The sequence below is a fragment of the Calonectris borealis genome, chromosome 17 (assembly GCF_964195595.1).
Source record: "Calonectris borealis chromosome 17, bCalBor7.hap1.2, whole genome shotgun sequence".
Lineage (NCBI taxonomy): Eukaryota > Metazoa > Chordata > Aves > Procellariiformes > Procellariidae > Calonectris > Calonectris borealis.
In genome coordinates, this window is record NC_134328.1 from 16,755,983 (window position 1) to 16,777,516 (window position 21,534).

The following is a 21,534-nucleotide window of genomic DNA, read 5'->3' on the forward strand; positions in this document are numbered from 1 at the left end:
AGAGACAGTTTCCCATTAGAAAGCGACAGATGAATATTAATTAAACTTGCTGGTGGGTGGGCTCGCTCGCAGCTCCTTTCCTGGGGGGGCCCTGTCCCCCCCCAAGCCTGCCCGGACCGTGACCGGCCCCGGGGAGGACCCTCTCGCCCAGCTCCGCACATCTGCGGCACACGTAGAAAATAAGACAGCTCTGCTCCAGCAACAGGAGTAACTCGACCTCCCTCCCGGAGCAAAGGGAATCAGCCCTGAGGAAGGAACCTTATTAAAAACAACGTTTTTGTCTGTGCCTGCGGGTTTTGCTCCGTCTCCAGAAGCTCATCTCCCTCCGGTGCAATTACCCTGCGCGGGGAGGCAGCTGCACCCCGGGCCGTTGGGCTTTGGGGGGTGCTGCCAGCAGGTCTGCTTTCAGGGTGGGGAGGTGGCGGCAGCCGTGGCCACGCTGCTCCCCTCCACGCTCCGTGTCCCCGGGCAGGCAGCGGCCTTTGGGGTGATGCTGTTGCTCTCGCCCGGAGACGCGGCTCCTGGACGGAGCCATTTACCTGCATAACGGCAGGTTGAACCAGGGCGGCCAGGCTTTAGGGATGGACTTCATGGGTTTGGGAGGGCTATCTGATAGAAATAATGGTTTTGGTGTAAAAAATGCTCCTCCCCACCGCATCTGCGGTGCCCGCAGGACCGCTAGTCCCGGCAGCAAGGGTTAAACCTGCGCGGGGGATGCCCGCAGCCCCTGGCCGAGGCTGTGGTGGTTTGCAGCTGCGTTTTGTTCTTCTCGGCTTTGTTCTGTGCCTGCACAACCCAGCACACCGCAGCGAGGGGGGGCCGTGGCTGCCCTCTGCCCGCGTCCCCCGCGGGGCCCAAGCTCCGTCCCTCCTCGCCGCAGCGCTGCCACCTCCCAGGATGGGTCCCGCAGGGGACGTCTCCTCCGTCGGCCCTGGGAGGACGCAGGGTGCTCTGCTCTTGCCTCGTCGCCCCCCACCCAGTGCCCTGCTCCCTTGGTCCCTCCGTGCTGGTACAGCCCCAGCCCTGGAGAGCTAAAATCCACCTCCAAGCAAAAGCTGTGGGGTCCCATGTGCAGAGCCTGGCACACCAAACGTGGGTGCTAGTGGAGGCAGCCACCAGCCTTGGCCATGGGGGACCATGTGCAGCTGGTAATTGCTGCCCAGCCGTGGCTGCTGGGTGCCCGGTGGAGGGTCCCAGCCATGCCGATGGCCCCCGTGCCCCTCGCCAGCACCAGGAGGGCTGAGCAGGGGGCACCGGGTCCGGCAGCTGGTGTTCAAGCCGGGGAGAAAGGCAGGTTGCTGGGAAACATCCCTCTTGAGCTCCGATAAAAATAGCTCCAACTTCAAGGCGAGAGGACGGGCTGCGTTGCCGGCGGTGCGTGGGATGCGCTCACACCCGCTGGGGCTGCAGGGGACGGGACGGGCTGGCCTGGCCCCGCGGGGTCTGCGCCCCGGACCCCCCAGCCCCACACCTCTCTCGGGACGCAGAGCAGGGGGACGGTGGTGCACGGGCTCGGGGGGATGCCCTGGCATTGCCTGGCGCTGCCCTCCTTCACCCCCAAATCAGGCTTGGAAAAGCGTGAACAGGAATCAGAGCTGAGCAGAGAAGGTGGGGGGGTCTCCATCCCCCCACCCCGCTCCCCCTGCCCCTTTGGCTCATCTCTTTGGGTTTATCCTCAGGAGGAGGTGGGGGGGGGGAAGCCCAGCGGGTTGGAGGTGGGGGGTTTCCCTGTGAGGGCTTTGCTGCCAGCTGCAGCCGGGCTGGGTGGGTCGGGGGGGACCAGCCCTTCCCGGGGTGTGAAGACCCCCTTACCCTTCGGGGCAGCTTCAGACGGGTTCACTCCTCTCCCCGGCATTGCCATGAGGTCGGTGCCTCTCCCCAGCCTGGGGAGCGGGTCAGGGGGGTCAGGGCTTCAACACCCCCCCTCCTTCTTGGGCAGGATTTGAATTTGGTGCCCAGGGGGGATTCACACCCCCGGCAGCCAAACTCCTCTGGCACCAGCTGCGGGAGGAGACGGACCCCGTCCCAGGCCCCGGCCACCTCCGGGTTTGGGGCACGCGTTTTGGCTCCGAGGACTGAGGCTGGCCCCGATGGGGGTCCCTGAGGGACGCAGCCGGCAGCGGTGCAGCGGCGGGACGTGCACCCCGGTCCCCAGGGCGGCCGGGGGGCTGCGGAGAGGCCCCGGCATGGCAGGAGAGCCTGCTCGGGAGGTGGCGAGGATGCTGCGGGGCTGATTATTCACAGCTTCTCTCGCCCCGATTGGCTCCGCGGCGCCGAGCGCAGCCGGGCCCCGCTGCAGGAGGAGACTCCGTGGCCATAAAAGCGGGGTGGGAGCCGGCGGGCGGCGAGTCCGGCGGGCACCCCTGGCACCACCACGGGGCCACCAGCCAGCGTGGCCTTGCCACCGCCGCCACCGATGACCGGCTCAGCCTGACGCCCGCGGAGGGACACCCACCACCCAACGACCCATCCTGACTCGGAGAAGCGGGTGCTCGGCGGGACGGGCAGCAGCGGCAGGTAGGGCTGCCGGGGCCGCCGTCCCGCTCCCCTTCCCTCGCGTGGGCACAGCTGGGGCATAGCTCCTGCTCACCAAAGGGTGACTCTGTTTAAAAACACCCCCCGAGCCGCGGTGCCGAGCGTGGCTCACGGTTGGGCATGTTGGGTTATTTAGAGGGGCTCCCGCCTGGCCGCAGGTGCTCCTCTCGTCCCTCGAGCGGTTTCGTAGCTCGTTGTCCAGAGCTTCGCTGGGGTTCGTTTCGACGCCAATGCCATCTCTGCCACCCTGGCAGCGGGGACACCCAGGGCTCGGAGGGGCAAAGGGAGCGGAGGGAGAGGATGGGGGGAGGTTTCCGTCTCCCCCCACGTGGCTCAAGCCGCAGCAGCAGCCACAGTGCTGGGTTTTGCTGTGGTTCTGTTCCAAAAGTCACGGGCTTTTTTGAGAAGCCTTGTCCTGAAGGCGTTTCCAGGGCATTTTTAAAGGTGAGGAAAGGAACGGCTGGAAGGTGATTCTTCTTCTCCACCAGAAATCTCTGCAGGGTCCTAACCTGCCTGAGTTAGACCTGTGTGGGAGGAGAGCCCCGCTCAGCCTGGGAGAGCTGTGCACATCCCTCACGAGGAAGAATCGCAGGTTGTCACGGCGGGGGGTCGGTCTCTGTGCCGCCTGGCACACACAGTCCCGATTCCCGGTCCCTCCTGGGGTCACCGAGTCTGTAACTGGCCCCCGGGGTGCACGGGCGCAGCCTGGGGCTTTTCCACACACGAGCAAAGCCTGGGCACCAAAAACTCGAGTGGAAATGGGACAGGGAAGGAGGGGACCCCGGCAGACGCCTGACACAGGTAGGACGTGCTGAGGGCGGCCACGGCGGCTGGGACCCAGCGCTGGCATCACCAAATGCTGCCACGATCTTGTCGCATTTCTGCAGGAGGGACGGCTCCGGAGCCTCGGGGCTCCTCCAGGTAACACGGGATCGAGCTCTAACTCCGCTTTTCTTCTTCCTCCCTTTGTGAGCTGCTGCTTTTTGCTTTTGTCCAAAGCTCTTTGTTTTTCTGCCCTCTTCCTGCCCCAGTTTTGCCGGTCCCTCCTCACCCCTGCAGCAGGAGCAGGCAGAGCTGCAGGGGCATTCGTGGCACCGCCTGGACAAGGTACGTTTGCAGTGGGATGTCCCAGGGTGCCCGGGCACGGAGGGTCCTTGTCCCCGCTGTGCCCCTGAGAGCTGCAGCTCCCGAGTGCCATGAAGTCCCCGATTCTTTGGCTGCAGCAGGGCACGGGGCTGCCGGCAGCAGAGGAGCACGGAGGGGCAAGGGAGGGGAAGCGGGTGGGAAAAGGGGGCGAAAGGTTCCCAGTGAGGCTGCTGAGAAGCAGCCGGTGGTTGTTCTTGGGAGCTTCGTTCCCCTCGGTGCTGCAGCTGGCACCTACCTGCGCGGCCGGTGAGTCCTCGCTCTTCGGTGCTGTCTCGGTGGCGGCGAGGCGATACGGGATCGTCACTGTGTCTCAGCGGCGAAGGCTGGCTGAGTCCCACCGAGCCCGTGCCCATCCTGGGCATCTGCCTGCCCTGGTGCCCGCTGCTCTGCCAGTGCAGTCGGGGCGATGCACTTCGGGCTGCACGGAGCGGTGCAGCCGAGGAATGCAGCCAGCTTGACACACATGATGGTACAGATAATTCAAATTAAATTTTAATCTAGCATGAATTAATACTGTGGCATTAACATTTCTTCATCAGTACCAATTACAGTACATTAGCAGATACTGCTGGAGAATACAATAGTCTCTAATATGCGTCATTAACGTGTAACAGATCCCTCTGGGTCATGCCTTTCCACCCCAGACAAAAGCAGGGAAGGAGGCAGGCGGGTGCTCGCTGCCAGCGCACCCCTGTGGGGTCGGCTCTCGCTCCCGGGGCTGTCGTGGTCCTGGTGGCACCGCGGTCCCGTGGCACTCCAGGGGAGTTCTGGAGCGGCGCCGGGCACTGCCGCCGGCACAGCCCCTCTCCCAGCCATTGCACGGTGTGTCCAGCCCTCCCTGGCCTTGTCCGCGGCGGTGAGAGGCTCTGGCACGGCTGCCGGCAGGCTGAAGGATGGCGATCGCGGCTTGCAGGTAGGCTCGCACCTGAAACCTGGCTTTTTCTCCCTCCCTCCTGCTGCACCAGCCGAGCAGAAGCGGCGGGTGGGAGGGAGGGGAGCCGGGGTTGCCCCGGCGCGGGGTGCAGCACCTGGGGTGAGTCTGTACCGGGTGATGGCATCCCCCCGTCCCCTTTCTGCCGGTGGCTCTGATCGCGGTGCTTTTCTTCCCCAAGGCCAAGGGGGAGAGCCGGTGATTCATCCCCTCCGCGCCGCGCAAACGCGGCGATCGCAATATTGCAGAGAAACTCAACACGAAAGAAAAAAAGGGGCTTTTCTTTCCGACGGAAGAAGCAATGGAGGAGATGATGGGTGGGATGGGATGGGATGGGATGGGATGGGATGCGATGCGATGCGATGCGATGCGATGCGATGCGATGCGATGGTGGTCCCTGCCCCAGGGAACTCGGTGGCCCCGGGGGGCCTGGCCATGGCTCAGGGCTTGTGCCAAGGGACGGGCTGCAGCCGGGGTAAGGGATCGCGTCCCGTGGCATCCCCGCGGGTCACTCCTGTCCCCTTCTCTCCCTGCCTGGGACCCAGGAGCAGCACCCGGAGGTGAGTGGCGCGGGTGCAGGCACAGGTCCCGGTGCATGTCCCCAGGAGCAGCCACACAGGTGGAGGTGGTAGGTGCCCCGTGCCGAGGGTGCCAGCGGGGCAGCGATGGGCTCCCCGGGGCCGGCGCGGGGAAGGTGACGGGCTCTGTGCTGTCTCCCCCTCCCCAGGCAGCGGCTGCGGGGTGAGATGGCGCGGCGGGCGCTGGTGCTGGTGCTCTGCCTCTCCCTGGCCGCGGTGGCATCCGCCGACTGCATGACCCAGTGCTCCCTCTGCGCAGCCCAGACCCGCAGCACCGAGAGCAGCGTCTGGCCCCTGGTGAGTGCCGGCCCCATGCAGCCGTTAGCCGGGGGGTCACAGCAGTGGGGGCATCGCAGATCCCGGTGCACGGTTGGCAGAGCTGGGTGCTGCCGGGGTGGTGGTCGTGGGCACCCCAGGGTGCTGGGAATGTGCAAGCTTCAGCTCCTCGGCTGAGCTTCGCAGCACGGTGGGTGCAGACCCCCGGGCTTGGGGTGGGGGCACCCCATGGGTGGGGTGGGAGGAAGGTGGGGGGGGTCACCCCGAGCATCAGGGTGATGCCGGTGGGCACCCCGGGGCCGCTGTCTTGCAGATGTGCCTGCGGGAGTGCCAGGGCTCCTCGCCGCCCGGCCCCGAGTGGGAGACGTGCAGGAAGGCGCTGGCTCTCCTGGCCCCGCTGGTGGCCCTGGCCGAAGGGACAGACCCGTCCCCTCGGGAGGCGGAGGACGAGGCAGAGCCGGAGCAGGAGCTGGGTCCCGGGGAGCTGCCGCTGGCGCCGGCCAAGCGCTACGGGGGCTTCATGAAGAAGGTGGCCAAGGGGAAGCTGCTCTCCCTGCTGCGCGAGAACGCCCACAGCAAGGGCGGCCTCAGCAAGAAGTTCGGGGGCTTTGGCCGCAAGCCGGGGGAACGGGCGGCCCCCGAGGACTACCCGGGGCTGGAGCCAGCAGGCGACGGGGGCGAGGAGCCCACGGGTGCCGGGGCCGAGGGGCAGGAGCTGGCGGAGCTGCACAAGCGTTACGGCGGCTTCATGCGCCGGATCCGGCCCAAGCTCAAGTGGGACAATCAGAAGCGCTACGGGGGCTTCCTGCGGCGGCAGTTCAAGGTGACCACGCGGTCGGACGAGGACCCCAGCGCCTACTCAGGGGAGGTCTCGGACCTATAGAGCCGAGCATCGGACGGGCGGCACCACGGTCCCCACGCTGCCGGCCCGGACTGTGCCGTCACCCCCGGCTCCATCCCCTGCCCAGCCGGCATCATCCCTGCCTCGTCCCTCCAGCGGACCATGGGTCCCCAGCCCCAGTTGTCCCTCTCTGGTTCACCTGCCCATCCCTTAGGGACCCCGTGCGTCAAGGGGACCGTGCCACCCCTGCAGCTGCGGGTCCTGCCCTGGGGCTCCCCGGGGCAAATCGGGGGGGGAAGGACGACACATCCCCACCCTCCTGCGGCTGCAGAAGCGCAGGAGGGTCTGGAAACCACCACAGCTGATACACGGGGCAATGGCTTCTGAGCACCAGGAAGGACGAGCCAGGGCAGGATGAGGCCCTCCGGGCTGGGAGACGGCCCAAGCAGCCAGCACGGCCGTGGGAGAGGCAGAGCTCACACCGCGGCACCGTCACCGGGGCAGGCAGCCGGCCGAGCACAACCCCAACGCCCCTCCCTGAGCCGTTCACCGCGTCCCACCCACCCCAGCACCCGCCTGGTCCCCCTGGGCTTCCCCTTCCGAGAACGACCCTCGGAGGCAGGGTCAGACCCGCACCCCGGCCCCTGCTCCCCCCGCAGCCAATAAAAGGCAGATGCCAACGAAGCCGAAGCTGTGCTGGGTGCTGAGCGTCGGCTTTGTCCGTGGTCCAGGGCTCCGCGGGGCAGGTCAAGGTCCCCCTCGGCATGAGGGGACCACGCACCCCAAGCCGGGGCCTGGGCAGCGGGCTGGGGGGCCAGGGGTGCCCCAGGCACCAGCTGCAAGACCTGCAGGCAGCAGCGGTGGTGCCTCCCCGCACCGGGGGTGCCGAAGGGGATGTGGGACCCCGCGCACCCCATTGCTGCTGCCGCTGGCGCCATGCCCTGGGGGAGGCAGGGCCCCCCAAGCTGAGCAAGGGCAGGGATGCCCAGCCTGGCCGGGTGCACGCAGGGTGCTGGCAGGGGACCTCCCGCAGCGCAGCAGAGCGGGGCCACCCGCTCACCCCCAGCAGCACCCAGGGCATTCCCTTGGGAGTCCCAGCAGCTGCCCCAGCCGGGAAGGGGCCGCCCCGCCGAGGGCAGCGGCCAAGCTGTCCCCGTCCCGCTCACGCCTTGAGGACGGCGGGACCCCGCCGGCAGCAGCTCAGTGCTGAGACAGCCCAGCCTGGGCAGCAAATTCCCTTTCGAGCTTCTCCTTTGTAGCCTCACCCTCCGCAGTGCTCATCGCCGCAGGAAGCCTCGCGCCACGGTTCCCAGCCCCGGGGGGACACAGCTTGTGGGCCAGACGCAGCCGAGCCACCAGCTCCGGGGTGGGAAAGGGGGGAGGTCACTGCAGAGCACTGGCACGCTCAGCTCACCCGTGGCACAGGCTGCACCCCGGCTCCGGCTCACCTCCCGTGGAAGGGGACACCCGAAGATGCAACCAGGCTGCGTGGGGAGAGCCGGCCAGACCCTGCTCTGTGCTCCCCTCCCTCATGCTGCCCAGAGGGACCACCACCATAGCCCCCATCCCAGCCTCAGCCTCCTGCTGCTGCTGCCACCATCTTCCTCCTCTTCCTCTCTCCCTCTGCAGCACACCACAGGGCTGTGCAGGATGAGACCCCCCCACCTCCCTGCCGGACATGCTGACCCCCACCCCACCAGGCACCCCCAGGGCAGATGATGAGGTGACCACCCTGAGCTGATGTGCAGGAGCAGCACAGGACTTCTCACTTTTATTATAAAAATATCTTGCAAGCAAAAAGAAAAAAAAAAAAAATAGTCTGTACAAGCAGTCACATCCTTCTCAAAGCATCACCAGGCCCCCCCAGCCCCCCGCCAGCAGCCGTGGGGGGCCAGCCCCATGCGTGCCCGCTGCTGCGAGGCCGCCCGGGCGCTGCAGGAGCCGACGCAGGGTGGTGGCCCCGCGCAGCGTCCCAGGGAGGGGGCACATGGAAGACACTTGTCCCCACGGGTGGGCTGGGGGGAGCCTGCCTGCCCCCCACGGCAGAGCTGGGGGGGGTCGTGTAAGTCTCTTTTAAACTGCGGGGTTTAGGGGTCTTTACTCAGGCCTCGGTCTTAATTCTGCACATCTTATTCTAGTGTTAAGTACACAGCAGTACACCCACGTACAACACAAAACATTGGGTTTTAGCTCTAAAAATTAACAGTTACATGTCAAACAGTCAAAACATGTTACACGGTACCTGCGGGGAGCTCCCGGGGGGGGCCGGGCTGGCGGGGGCACCTGCAGCCCAGCCGGCACGGAGCTGCACGCTTTGTACAAGCCTGGGGCAGCGCTGGTGGGTCCCGGCATGGGGCAAGGCTGCGCAGAGGAAGAGGAGGAGGATGCTCAGATGCCGGGGAGCCGTTCCGGAGCCTCCCTTGGGCGGCAGGACGGGGGAAAGCCCGCAGCAGGGGGCTCGGCTCGCCGGCCTCCCCAGCCTCCTTGGCCTTGGTGCGAGCGCGAGGTCCCGCAGAAGGGACACTTGGGACGAGAGGCAGACACTGAGGTCCTTCCTTTAAAGCCAGAGTTTGTTTTCCAGGCGTTGGTGGCAGAGACCCCCAGAAGGCAGCACGGGGGATCCGGCCGGTCCCTGCGGGGTCGGGGCGGCTGTGGGAAGCCGTGTGAGCCTGGCCGGGCAGCGGCATCCCCAGGGGAGCCGGCGTGGAGGCACCGTCCCCGTCCCCTCAGCCCGGCTGGAGCTTCCCGAGGAGCCGCTGCTCCGCTGGCTTAACCCACGTGTGGGCAAACCCGGGGCACCGAGGCCGAGCGGCCCCCGTGGCTGCGGGGGGATGCCGAAGGGATGGAGCCGGCAGCCCCGGGACCAAGCTACCTCCAAAAATCAGGTCTCTGGCTGGGAGCTGACCCCCACAGTCACACGGGCTGCATTTCCACCCCAACACACGGGTACCGCAGCGCACCTTCACATCACTCTCAGTGCGTCCAAGAAAATCCTCCCGGGGAGGGGCAGGGCGGCTCCCCAGGGGCCGGGGTCCCAGCAGCCGCTGCAGCCCTGCTCACTTCCTCGGGATCTGGACGCTGGCGTACTCGGAGCCGGCCTCCTCGGGGCACGGGGCCGGTCGCCTGGGCGCCTTGCTGAGGTGCACCATGTCCAGGTCAGCGTAGGTGAGGTTGTCGTCGCTGGCGGGCGCCCGGCTGGTCTGGATGCAGGCGTACTCCGACTGCTGGCTCATCTCCACCATCCGGCGGATGGTCTTCCTCTCTCTGTCGAAGTTCAGGTCCGCGTAGGTCAGGTTGTTGGGGTCGGATTCCTGTGCGAGACACCAAGAGTTCCTCCTCTGGGAGGACGAGCGAGGAGCCCCCCGTGCCCACCCCATAGCCCCGTGCTGAAGTCCATCCCGCTGCAGCTCGACCTGGGACAGCTCGGTCTCTGCTTGTACAGGGGCAGCGATGCCAGCAGCCGGCTGGGACAATCCCGCAGCAATGGTTTACCCCATGCTACGTCTTCAAATCACCAGCCACAGCTGCCACCGACAGGCTTCAGAGCCACCACCGCGATTCAAGAGCCACCACTGCAGCCACCCTGTCACCCCATCCTGGCAGGGATGGGCAGGGGCCAGCCTGCCCAGCGATGCCCACGCGGGAGCTGGCAGAGGCTGGGTGGGACGGACAGATTGCTGCTGAACACGACTTTGCTCATAACTGCGTCACTAAATGCAAAAATAACTCCACAAATAGCCTGGCTGGCTATCACACAGCTGGTTCTCCAGGCAGCACAAGCCCGGACCTTCCTGGCAGCAGGAGGAGGAGGAGGAGAGAGGGCAAAGGCAGAAAAAATGCTGGGAAGTGGCTACCCCATCCCTGGGGCAGCTTCTCCTCGCTCTCCAGCCACAGCATGGAGACACTGAGATGCTTCACAGGGGAACCACCACCCTCCACTGGAGACACGAGATGTTTCATGCAGGAACCACCACCCTCCACTGGAGACACGAGATGTTTCATGCAGGAACCACCACCCTCCACTGGAGACACGAGATGTTTCATGCAGGAACCACCACCCTCCACTGGAGACACGAGATGTTTCATGCAGGAACCACCACCCTCCACTGGAGACGCGAGATGTTTCATGCAGGAACCACCACCCTCCACTCCCACAGCTGGTGCTCCCCCTCCCCGGGTCCCGGGATTAAGCGACACACCTGGGTCGTGGCCTCGCTGCTCTTCTCCGGCTCATGTAACCTGAAAGGGGGAACAAAACAAGTCAGATCGAGTGCCATGTTGCCTCCTCCCTAGCGATGGAGCAGCTGGGGGGTTCAGATGCAAAACAAGGTCCTTGCAGTGGCCCCGAGCAGCATGAGCCCTCACCCAGGGAGCATTTGCTCACATCCTTTCCAGCTACGTCTCTGCAGGCTGGGGGCCCGGCTCCCACCCGCTTGTTCAGCCTCACCAAAAGCCAAGCGTTTGGGTACAAGATCACCGCGGGGGCAGAACCACAACCGGGGAGATCGGCAGAGCCTGGGCTCCTGCCCTCCCTTTCACAACAAGCTTTTGGGGATCCAGCTCCGTCCCGATCCCGAGGGACCCCATTTACAGGCTCGAGGTGTCCAGCTCGGAGCGCCCACACATTACTCAGTGACTAGAGGAGATCGGCACTTACCTAGCAGACGGCGAGCTTTTACCTGCCAGAAGAGAAATAGTTTAGGAAAGAAATAGTTCAGGAACCAACGTAAGCCCCCCGCTTCCCCGGGCACGCGAGCCCACGCGCAGAGACTGCGGCAAGAGCAGATCCACGTCTTCTCCCAGCGGCACGCGCCTGCAGTTTTCTGGAGTTTCACTCCATTTACTGCGGGACCGTTCCTGGCAGAGGGCAGGAGGTGCAGGGGGGCGTCAGACATTTCAGGTACAAGGAACCACAAGCACGTTTGACTCTGCTCCTGGCAGGCATTGGCATGCAGCGGCAACCAGGCAGAGCTTTCCCCGCAGCCTGCAAACAACCCGCTCAGCTCTGCTCCGTCCTTCCCTGTGGCAGGAGCTGCAGCAGCACAGCCGTGAATTCAGCGTCCAAGCGCCGATGCTCGAGAGAGAGGGAGAAGGGCGTCGGGAGCAGCTGCCTCCCTGCCGTACACTTGGTTTCCTTACCCTTGCTCTGCTTTGCCCGGATGAGGTAAAGAATTGCAGCCACCAGCAGTGCCAGCACAGTGCAGACCACTCCCACCACGACATAGATGAGGAGCAAGTTGTCTGAAACATGAATGAAAAAGGTCGCCACAGGCCTGAAAACGCTGGTACCGACCGAGTCCCTGCAGCCTCACAGCTGGGCTTGGCCCGGTGACACCTGAAGCACCGATGACGACAGCTCGGTACTGGCCAGCACCACCCCCCCCAGCCCCCAACATGGAGATTTTGTGTCCTTGAACCAGACTCTGGTGGGACTTTGAGCTTTCTCGGGGGGGTGACATCCTAAAGCCTCCCCAGCAGGGACCGCATCCCAGCAGCTCTCACGCACCGTTATCTGTCTGAGACCAGTCGCTCAGTCCCTCCCTGGCTGGGGCGGCGATCCGCAGCGCGGCCGTCTCGCTGATGGGGTCCTGGCCATCGTGCACCACTCGGCAGGCGAACACAGACCCGTTCTTCTCCTCCGTCGCTTTGACCTCCACCAGGCTCCTCAGCTCAAACAAGCCCCGGGGGGTTTGCACCAGGCGGGAGATGTTCTCCACCTTCACCTCCGTCCCGTTCTCCAGCCAGGTGACGACCACATCTCCTGGGTAAAACCCCTTCACGTGGCAGGTGAAGTTCACGGTCTTGTTCGCCTCCACGGGGCTCGGCGGGTCAGCGACCACGCGGACGCGTGGGGGGACTGGGAAGAAAAGCAGCTCCTGGTGCCTGGCGTCCCCCGGGTGCCCGCAGGGTGCCCTGTCCCGCCCCGGGACCCCCAGCCCCACGGGAGCTGGACACCCCGAGCGCCGGCCCCCCCCCAGCCCTCACCTCGCAGGGCTTTGCTGAGCTGGTACGTCCCCCTCAGCGGGGCCGTCAGCGTGGGGTGCTGCACCTCGCAGACGAGCCGCGAGCGGACGTTGTCCTCCTGCAGCGTCATCGTCACGGTGCTGGACATGTTGTAGGAGGATTTCGTCCGCCCAGGGGTGACCTGGGGCTGCTGAGCCGAGATCGGGGCCTCGTCCATGAGCCATTTCACATCGATGTCTTTGGGGAAGAACCCTCCGGCCGTGCAGGTGACAGACACCGACTGCCCCGGCCCCGCTCTGCGGCCGGGCCCAGACACGACCGGGGGGGTGGGTTTGGCTGCAGGGAGAAGCATGGGGCCATCAGACTGGGCTCTGCCACCCCCGCCCGGCCCCGGGGCTGCAGGGAGGGGGGTCTCCCCACGGATGCGCCTGGGGACGGCCCACGGGACCCCTTCCTGGAGCTGGCCCCCGAGCCCCTTCCCCATCCCCGCTCGCCCCGGGCAGAGCCCACCGGGCTGGGAGGGGCCGGGCTGTGCCGGGAGCTGCGCCCAGCAGGGCTGGTTCCCACCAGGAGCTGCTCTGGGAGCCCCACTCACCGTGCACGGACACCTCCGTGCCCTTTCCACTCCGAAACACCTCATCGACACCGCCCAGCGTCTTGCGGAACCTCACGCAGTAATAGGTGCCGGCATCCTCGGGTTGCGTATCCCTGATGCGGATGCTGAAGTCCCTGTTGGACTCACCCACTACCCTCGTCACGCGGGGGAAGGAGCCCTTCTGCTCATAGACGGTCTCGTTCCCACTGCCCCAGCCCTTCAGCCACTTCACGGGGCCAGTGGGACCATCTCCGTACGTGATGCAGGTCAGGTTGAGCGTCTCCCCCGCTGTCACCGACACCTCCTCCTGGGGCTGCTGCAGCTCGAAGCCCTGAGCCTGGGCACCCGCACCTGGGGAGAAAAACAGACCGAGACTCAGCTGGCACCGCACACCCGGCCCGGCTCCCCGCGGGACGGGCTGAGCACATGGCTCTGGTTAGCGGGGACAGGGCTGCGCCAGCACCGGAGAGCCCGGGGCAGAGGCTGCAGTTACGGCAGCAAGCGCAGACCTCTGCCCGCAGGTCTCGGCAGCGGAGCCGGCCGGAGCTTTGCTAGATGGCCGCATGTCATGCTCTGTGCAGCTAAAACGTCGAGCAAATCTCAGCTGCCTGCGCCTGCCGGCACGCCGTGCTGCCTCCCGTGGCGCTTGGCTTCGTCAGTCAGGAGAAAATGAGGGCACAAAATACAAGGCACTCCAAAAAGCAAGCTCCTCTCGCAGCTGCAGATGCGATGCCACGTTTTCTGCATTGAATCCAAGCCCCGATTCGTTCCAGCAGAGCAGAGCCATTAGCCAAAGCCGGTGCCAGTCAGGCAGACGCCATTCCTGCTTGTCACCGACAGAGGAGAGCAGTCCCCTTCGAAGCACCTCAATAAAGAGGCTCCCTAATCCAGCCGACCGCGTTGCGCCTCGCCACACAAACAGAAAGCCACCGTCCCAAGCTCCCAAGTGCCCCCTCGCCTACGCGCCCATGGGTGCCAACACACCTTCCCACGTGCAGGGAGAAATGCCCGAGGTCTCCAGGAAAATCGCAGGGGCTCCGCTCTCCCTGCGGGCAGGCAATAACAAAATCCACCTTGGGTGGATCCGCAGGCAGAGCCGGCAGAGACGGGGGTTCCGAGCTCGCTGCTGCGCAGGCGTGATGCACCAGGAGCCCCGCGGGAACCGGCGACGCCGCTGCTCCCCGCTCCCTAAAAACAGCTGGAGCAGCACAGCCAGCCGCCCCACAGCCTACACGACTCCTCAAGGGGTTAATTTTGGCAACACTTGCCACGCCAATATAGTTATTGCGACTGAATTGAATGAGATTTCAATACAGGTCATTGCTTAAAGGAACATCTTTAAGCAATGCAGGAGAACCACTTAAACCCGCCTGCTGATAACAGGGGCCGGGTACTGCTGGGCGCTGCAATCCCACAGCTGGCAAGTGGCACGCAGAACCGGTGTCACAGTCATGCAGAGACCACCGTGTTTGAGCAGGCAACTCCTGCTGCAGCTGAGCAGCGTTGCAGCGTATGGACCAGCCTTGGTGGCGGGAGAGCTGCAGCTGCACCCCACATCTTTCGCACCAGAAAAACGCAGGGCAGCAAGACGACTGCGCTCAGTATCCCCGCAGCCCCCCCGCCGCAGCCGTCCCCAGGATGGGACAAAATCCTTGGCTGGACGCTCCCGGGAGGACCCGCTGCAGGCCGAGCTGCTCTGACCCCTCCAGGCCACGGCTGGCTCCCACAGAGCCTGGGCAGGATTTTTGGCAGCTGCTAATCCCTTCTGACTTCCAGCAGTATTTGATGTACCCACAGACGTTCCCACTGCCTGCGCAATTACTCGATCTCAATGATCAGAGTTACCAGGAGCACAGTTTCTCCAGATTCCTCAAGTTAAAGGCTTTTTGCCCAGGACATTAGTCCGCTGCATCCCCAGCACATGCTGACGCTCGCAGCCAAAAGCTTCAGCCCTCAGTATTTCCCTTCGAAGCCCCGTCAAGGCTAACGTGGTAACACTCGACACCGAGATGAGTTTGTCCCAGAAGACAAGCACGGAAGGATGGAAGCCTGGTTTGTGTCGCGTCCGAGTGGGTCGTTCAGGATGAGCCTCGGTCTTCTGCCTGAGCAGCAGCGGTCTGGGCTTCTGCAAGGTGAGCCCATGTTTCTCGGGTGACACCCAAATCCAGGGGAGCAGAGCAGAGCCCTCGGTGGGGGCTGATGCACCCCACGTGCAGAGCACAGCGGTGGCCCAGGGCACGCACAGCCGGCTCCGCTGCTGCGGCATCTCCTGAGCTTCTCCATCGCCTGCTGCCCCTGGACCTTTCACAAGAGGTGGTTGAGAAATGCGTAGAGGAAGTTTGAAAGCACAGAAGCATCATCCGCCTCTCATCATCTGCCTCTTGCGAAGCCCCCGTGTGGGGAGGTGACACAGGCGGGGCACCGGGCTGCTCTGGGCACAGGGACCAGCACCCCCAGCCTCCCACCGCACAGACCCCCCGGCCCCTTCGCGCGCCCAGGGTGGCCACGGTGCTAATTGCTCGCTCCACCAAGTTGGGCAAACAGAGCCCGTGTTGCCTCACGGCTCGTCAGTGGGTGACACTGCAACGCAGCAAGGGCCCTGGGAAGCGGGGGGCCGGGCACCAGGCCCCCTCCCCACTGCAGGCGCTCTGCACCCCATGATGAACATGTTGCTCACCGCTCCCCTCTGCAATCCTGCGTAAAAGAGACGTCTGCAGGGTGGTGACCCCCCACGTCCCCTCAAGGGTCCCCCGCGCCGGGGAGAGCCGCCCCGCACGTCGCAGCCCAGCCCGCAGCGAGCCCAGCGCTTCCTCTTCATCCTCCCTCTCTCCATCTGTCCATCTCCCCACGAGGCACGCGCCGTGCCGGAGGGGAGAGAGCCGGGGGAAGCGCCCGTTTTGGGGTCCCAGAGCTGACCCCAACACCAGAGCGCAGTCGGGGCGAGCAGCACGGGCATTCTCAACCACAAAGCACGTCTCTCGGCTGCAGTGACGGGGTCTCAGAGCAACACCCACAAAAGCACTGGGCAGTTACCCTGCGCGTGGCTGGGCTGGAGCTCACCGCAGCCTGGGCACAGGGCTCCTGGGGTCACGGGGATTTACCCCTCCGGGCCCACGTTTGCAGCCGGGCTGCAGATGGCCTGCCTGCATCTCGCACCGCCGAGCCCACATCACCTCCTCGCCGGGCAGCGGCGTGCGAGCGCCCTGCCTGCTCCCTGCGCCGAGGGACTTGCAGGCAGGGCGTGCGCTGTTGTCCAGCGACAGGCTGCGGAGGTGCTGATGCAACGGGGCTGCCGCCGCACGGGCTGTTCTGACGGTGCTGCTGCTCCCAGAGCGGCCCCGAGCGCAGCCGGGAACAAAGGGCTTCGTGCTGCCGCCAGTGCCGCCCGCCAGGCTCTGCTGGCAGCTCTCGGTCTCTCAGGTCATTGCAGAAAACACTGCGTGGCCCTAGTAGCCTCCCAGGTAGGACTAAAATGTGGCTTTGGGGTATTTTGCCATGTGTTCTCTTGTGAGCCACCTTCTACTTTAGAGACTTCCACGCACAGCTCTGCTCGGCCAGTGCTCTACAGACCACCCCGTTCAGGGTTAGCAGATCTATTATACGTGAGCTCCAGCCGTGATATGGCCACATTAACACCACGCCGCCGTAACGAGACCCGCTCACACCTCCCAGCCGAGGAGCACGAGTCCCCGTCAGACCACCCGACTTCTCCACCTGCCTACCCTGCACCCAGCAGCCCTACGCCAGGACCAGCCTGACCCACCGTGTGCTCAGAAACACCTTCAAACTCCAGCAGCGGTGTGCAGAGCGATGCCCCAGCCCCCCTGCGATGGGAAAACACAAAGGGGAAGTTGATAGAAAACCCCAGAATATGCAAGTTAGAAAATGCAAAGTTTCCACTGAAGCTCCTTTCCTCCCTTCCCCCTGAATGCAGCTTCTCCTTGCACCCAGCAGAAGATGTCTCTCCTCCTTCCCCTTTCTGGGTGCCGAGGTATTTGCCAGCAGCGCGTGCCAGCCACGTACGCTCACGACGTGCTTGCGCACCAGGAGCGGGAAGCGGGGGGTCTTTGTGCTGCAAACACACGGGACACACCGCGATTTCTCACCGCAAGCACGGGTTCAGTGCAAACCTGCCTCCCACCTGCACGTTCTCAGGGCCACCCGATGACACTATTTTCTTAGATTTAGATTTCAAACCACCTAGAGTCAGAGTGCAATCCTCTCGCCACCAAGATCAAGGGGAGTTTAGGTGCTCTGACCCTGTAATCTGCTCTACCCTACACTCCAGAATTAGCAAAAGGTTTTAGAGCCCTAAAATCACCACCTGACAGTTCCCACGTAGGTGGGAGCACCCTCGCAATGCGGGCCCTGAGTGCTTCCAGCCTGGAGAAGAGGCACGAGCACAGGTCGTGCTGCGCCTGGTCTGGCAGAGCCTCCCTCCCGTTATTCGGTTTAACTTAGAGCAAAATAACCCCAGTTCTCCCACTGCGGTGCAAGTTTTCCGTCTTGGTGACACATTTTTTTTCCTGTATTCCACCTTTTGAAGTATTTGATACCGAACAGATTGCAAGAGCCCAGGCTTTAATTCAGGAGAGGCTGCTTGGATCCTTCCTGATAAAAATAGATTTTTTTTTTTTTTTCCTTCTGAAGGAGCCGGGTGAGGAGCTCCGGGATGGCGAGGGGAGGGCTGCATGCTCCAGAAGCAACGTGCAGCTGGTCACCGGCATCCAGAGCCCCACGGTCACTCGCTGAAGGAACGGGCCGATGGGCAAGAGAAGCCCCAAAATAATCCTGCTGGAATTTCACCTGCAGCGGGGCTGCCCCCGGGGAAACTAACAGGTGCTGCCTATAAAAAGGGCCTGGAATCCGCAGTTCGGGGGAAGACAAGAAGAGAGACCCGGGGGTAGCTGTCGAGCGCTATGCAGATCCCAGGGCGGCTCGGGGACGGTTATAGTAAAGGCTATATTTTACACACGTGACATCAGAGGAAGCCTCGGATCACACGCAGCCATCATTCGCGAGCTTCCCTCCTACAGCATTAGCAAAAATTCAGCTTGAAAGCCGGAGCCCCACAACCAAACACTTCTCCTCTTTAGAGAAGGCTCCGGGAAGCGCAGCTGAAACCCTCCATCGAGAAACGCCTGCACAGAAGGGTCCTGCACGGCACAGATTTTGCAACAGGGCTTTGCAATTTGGCTTCCCAGCATCTCGCTCCTCTTTGCCCTACAGGACGGTCTCCTGCAGGACCTTCCCTTTTCCCCCTTTGCTTCTGCAGAAGCGCTGTCGGAGCAGCCACCCTCCAGCAGCGGGAGCCCGGGCCAGCTCTTCTGGAGTTCAGGCTTAGTTTGAGCCATGACCCAGGAGGGTTCAACCGCAGGGTCTCCAGCACATGGGGGGGGGGGGGGGGGGAAGACACAAACCACCTCGCAACCCAGAGCTTTCTTCCGCAGGATGATTCTTTTCCTATGGCTGGTTTGGAAAAATGGGGTTCTTACTCCAAGACCACGTTTAATTAAACTCAAGAGTTTTGCTCGAGCCATTCTTTCATGGCAGGAAGCCGCAGCGGTTCACTGAGAAGCTGCGCTCGCCGCCAAAGCCTTCTTGGCTTTCAGCAACCGGGAGTTTTCAGCTTGGGGCCAACACTTCTCAGTTGTGATCAGGCAACTCAAAGCAAGGAGTGTTGTGCTGAAAGCATTTGCTTTCTGCTCAAGTTTGCGCTCAACTCTGCTTAAGTAAAGCTTCGATGGTAAACATTTCCAATGGGCCTGGAAGAAAGTGGTTTTCCCCAACACGGGATGATGTTTCACCCGCGTGGCAGCCTGGGCCGAGCTATTTGTAGTGGGATTTGGCAGGAAGGTGCGAAATTTGGACAGACCAGGCAAAAAGCTCAGCAGCAAGACACTCCTGAACATGCATTGCTATTGCCCCAGGAGGCTCGCAGAAAAAGCCCCGTCCCTCCCCAGAGGCGCAGACAGCGCCGGGCAGGAAGGAGAGCGATTCCTCAGCAATATCACCTGAGATGAAGAGCACTGAAATGAAACATCCTAGAAAGGAAACACCCTTGAAAGCAGCAGCCACCACAGGGCTTCGTTCCTGGAGGGACGAGAAACTTCCCACTGCTAGTGAGGGAAGGGAAAGAGCCGGTGAGCAGCGCACGCTCCAATCATTCCTTCTCGTGCTGCATCCCCAAGATTTTATGAGGGACCGGCTGAGCCACAAGCCCTGGGGAGGGCACCCGGGAGGCCGGCAGCAGGAGCCCGAGGTGACCCAGGGCCAGCGCTTGCAGCAGGGCTGGGTGGCACAAGGTGCCTGGGAGGATGGCGCAATCCCACCGCTTTGGTGCTCAACAGTTGGTAGAGCAGCAAGAGCTGCATACCATCGGGGGTAGCGAGAAAAACAAGTTCCCGGCAGAGGAGGCAGGGTGCCCTTGCCCTGCTCCGCCATCCTCCCCATCTCCGGGCAGCCTCCAAGTGGGAATTTCGGCTGCTTGCAGAGATTTGCCTCTTACATAGCTGGCAGGGGGTGCTAGCAAATGGGTGGGAACAACATGCCTCTTCACGTCCCTGCCTAATTCCCTCGTCTCGCTGGAAAGGGGAATGTCTGCCTTGAAGTTTTCTTCCAGAGGAACAGCCGAGCGAGGGCCCTGCGGGAGCCCCCTCTGCCATCGCCGCGCTCTAGGTCATCTCATCGAAAGGTCAAACCAAACGCGCGCAGCGAGACAGCATCACGTCGCGTACCGGAGCTGTGCGGCGGAGGGGCGGCGGAGAGAAGAGCCAAGGATGGAGGGGAAAGGGGGGGGGGAGCCAAAACACAACAGAACAGCAGGGTGGCAGGAGCAGGAGAGCCCGTCGCAGGTCGGAGCCATGGCTTACCTGGCCAGCCGCGCAGGGAGAGCAGCACCAGGCAGGTCAGCGGCCAGGCGGCACGGCCGGGGCCGCGGGGCAGCGGCTCCATCCTCGGCGGGTTCTGGGAAGCAGAGATTAGAGCGGCTTCAGAGCGCGGCTCCGGCTCCGGGCTTTGAATTGCAGCTGGAGAAGGAAATCGCTCTTCTCAGCCCCAAAATGAGGAAGGAGGGCTGGGCTCCCGCCTCCCCCCGGCTGCGGGCGGGGAGCGCACACACACGCACACGCGCGGCCCCGCCGCCGCCGCCCGTGGGCGCTGACCTGGCCGGGGCCCGGGCTCGGGCTCCGCTGACGGGGCCGCCGCGGCGGGGCCCCGGGCGGGCGCATGCCCCGGTGCCGAGCGGAGCCGCGCCTGCCTCCGCGCCGCCGCCGTTGCCGTGGCACCAGGGCGGGACGGGGCCGGCCCCGGCTCGGAGACACCCCCCCCCCCCGCGGCTCCGAGCAGCCCCGGTTTAAGGCCGCTGCCCCGGCAGCGGGGGCGAAGCCGGCACCGCCCGGCCCGCAGCGAACTTGCTGTTGTAAGGTCACCCCGGTGTGCCGCTGCCTTAAGGTGGGCTGGGGGAGACCCCCCGCCCGGTCCCGGGACCCCGCGGGTCGAAGCGGTGCCCGGCCCCCCGGGGCAAGCAGGAAGCGCCCCGGGCAGAAAGGACGCGGGGCCGGGCCGGAGGAAGCAGCTGGGGCAGAGGAAGGATGGTTCAGTGGCCCCAGTGCTGCGCAGAGTGTGGCTGGGGTCCCCCCGCTTGCCACGGGCTTCCTGCACCAGGGCCAGCATGGCCACCACTTCAGCACGTCCGCGGCGCACAGCCCGGCATCCCTGCGCTGGAACTGGGGGGAAAGCACAAGGGTGCCGGGGCGGGAGGGGGGCACACAGCCTTGGGTTCCTGAACACGCAGGATATTTTGTGCCATCCAAGGGACCGTGCAGGGCCAGCAGCTGAGCTGGGACAGCCCGTGGCAGAGGCACAAGCAGCATTTTGGAGGTGCCATGTGGACAGGCCAGCTCAGCCCATGGGGTCAGACAGAGCAAGGAGGGGACTCCGGTGCAGCACAGGCAGTTGGAGGGTGGACAGGGAGAGGAGATACCCGCACCCATCTCTGCAGGGGGTCCTGGAGGCACACGCTGGGGGCATCCCCACAATGTCCCCGCAGCAGGAGCCCACGTTGGGGGGAGGCAACAGCCTGAGGATGAGGCAGCTGCAATGGGAGATGGGGCTGAGGGAGGGCGCGGAGGAGGACATCTGGATGTGAGCATCCATGGGATGCATGTCCCTGCATCACCCTGCTTCTCCTTGACACAAAGTCCCTCCCAGGGGAGGCACAAGGACACATCCTCCACTGTCTGTGCCTGCTGGAGTTTCTCCCACCACCCGTGGGCACTTTTGCAAGGCCAGGACAGGGACCAGCTCGTTCCCCCGTGTCCTGGGTGGGCACAGTCACCTGCAGCCAGACATGATGCTGGCAGCTCCCAGCAGGACCCAAAACCACCTGCTTACCCCTCCACCTGCCCAGGGACGGGGTATACACACTGCTGAACGGGGGCGTCCAGCCCCAGCACACCCAGCAGCACCTACCCACACCACAGATCACACCCAACTGCTCTCCCACGCAGGGCCAAGCCCCGAGGGCAGCATCGGGTGCTGGGGGCTCGGCTGCCGGCTCCCTCCTCCCTCCCCAGGCAGCCGCTGGGGCTGTCGGCTTTATTTAGAGCTTCGCACAAACAAACAGCAGAGATATCTGAAGTGACTTGGCACCATCAATCCGCGCACG

General features: G+C 64.1%; 2 protein-coding genes across 3 annotated transcripts; one reads left to right on the forward strand and one right to left on the reverse strand.

Moving 5' to 3' along the window:
• The first annotated feature begins 5,319 nt into the window (after positions 1–5,319).
• PDYN (prodynorphin) lies at positions 5,320–6,349 on the forward strand. The gene is made up of 2 exons (XM_075166110.1): positions 5,320–5,487; positions 5,780–6,349. Exons 1-2 carry the CDS (start codon positions 5,359–5,361, stop codon positions 6,347–6,349), a joined length of 699 nt encoding a protein of 232 aa, XP_075022211.1. The 5' UTR covers positions 5,320–5,358.
• A 1,701-nt stretch (positions 6,350–8,050) lies between these two features.
• LOC142089829 (tyrosine-protein phosphatase non-receptor type substrate 1-like) lies at positions 8,051–20,110 on the reverse strand. Of its 2 annotated transcripts, XM_075166841.1 has the most exons (9): positions 20,030–20,110; positions 19,739–19,894; positions 12,867–13,217; positions 12,293–12,607; positions 11,814–12,164; positions 11,447–11,548; positions 10,965–10,986; positions 10,507–10,546; positions 8,051–9,618 (listed from the first exon to the last, which is right to left on the reverse strand). In XM_075166841.1, exons 2-9 carry the CDS (start codon positions 19,818–19,820, stop codon positions 9,364–9,366), a joined length of 1,518 nt encoding a protein of 505 aa, XP_075022942.1. In that variant the 5' UTR covers positions 19,821–19,894; positions 20,030–20,110; the 3' UTR covers positions 8,051–9,363. The 2 variants fall into 2 exon arrangements, with proteins under 2 accessions (XP_075022942.1, XP_075022943.1); XM_075166842.1 differs by lacking the exon at positions 20,030–20,110 and having other exon boundaries at positions 19,739–19,914.
• Between the last annotated feature and the right edge of the window lie 1,424 nt (positions 20,111–21,534).

Coding starts and splice junctions, on each gene's coding strand:
- PDYN (XM_075166110.1), top strand. CDS start 5,359: ATGGCGCGGCGGGCGCTGGTGCTGGTGCTCTGCCTCTCCCTGGCCGCG. Junction 5,488..5,779: donor AGAGCAGCGTCTGGCCCCTG/GTGAGTGCCGGC, acceptor GCTGTCTTGCAG/ATGTGCCTGCGGGAGTGCCA.
- LOC142089829 (XM_075166841.1), bottom strand. CDS start 19,820: ATGGAGCCGCTGCCCCGCGGCCCCGGCCGTGCCGCCTGGCCGCTGACC. Junction 11,549..11,813: donor CTGGTCTCAGACAGATAACG/GTGCGTGAGAGC, acceptor TTCATGTTTCAG/ACAACTTGCTCCTCATCTAT. Junction 10,987..11,446: donor CCGGGCAAAGCAGAGCAAGG/GTAAGGAAACCA, acceptor CTCTTCTGGCAG/GTAAAAGCTCGCCGTCTGCT.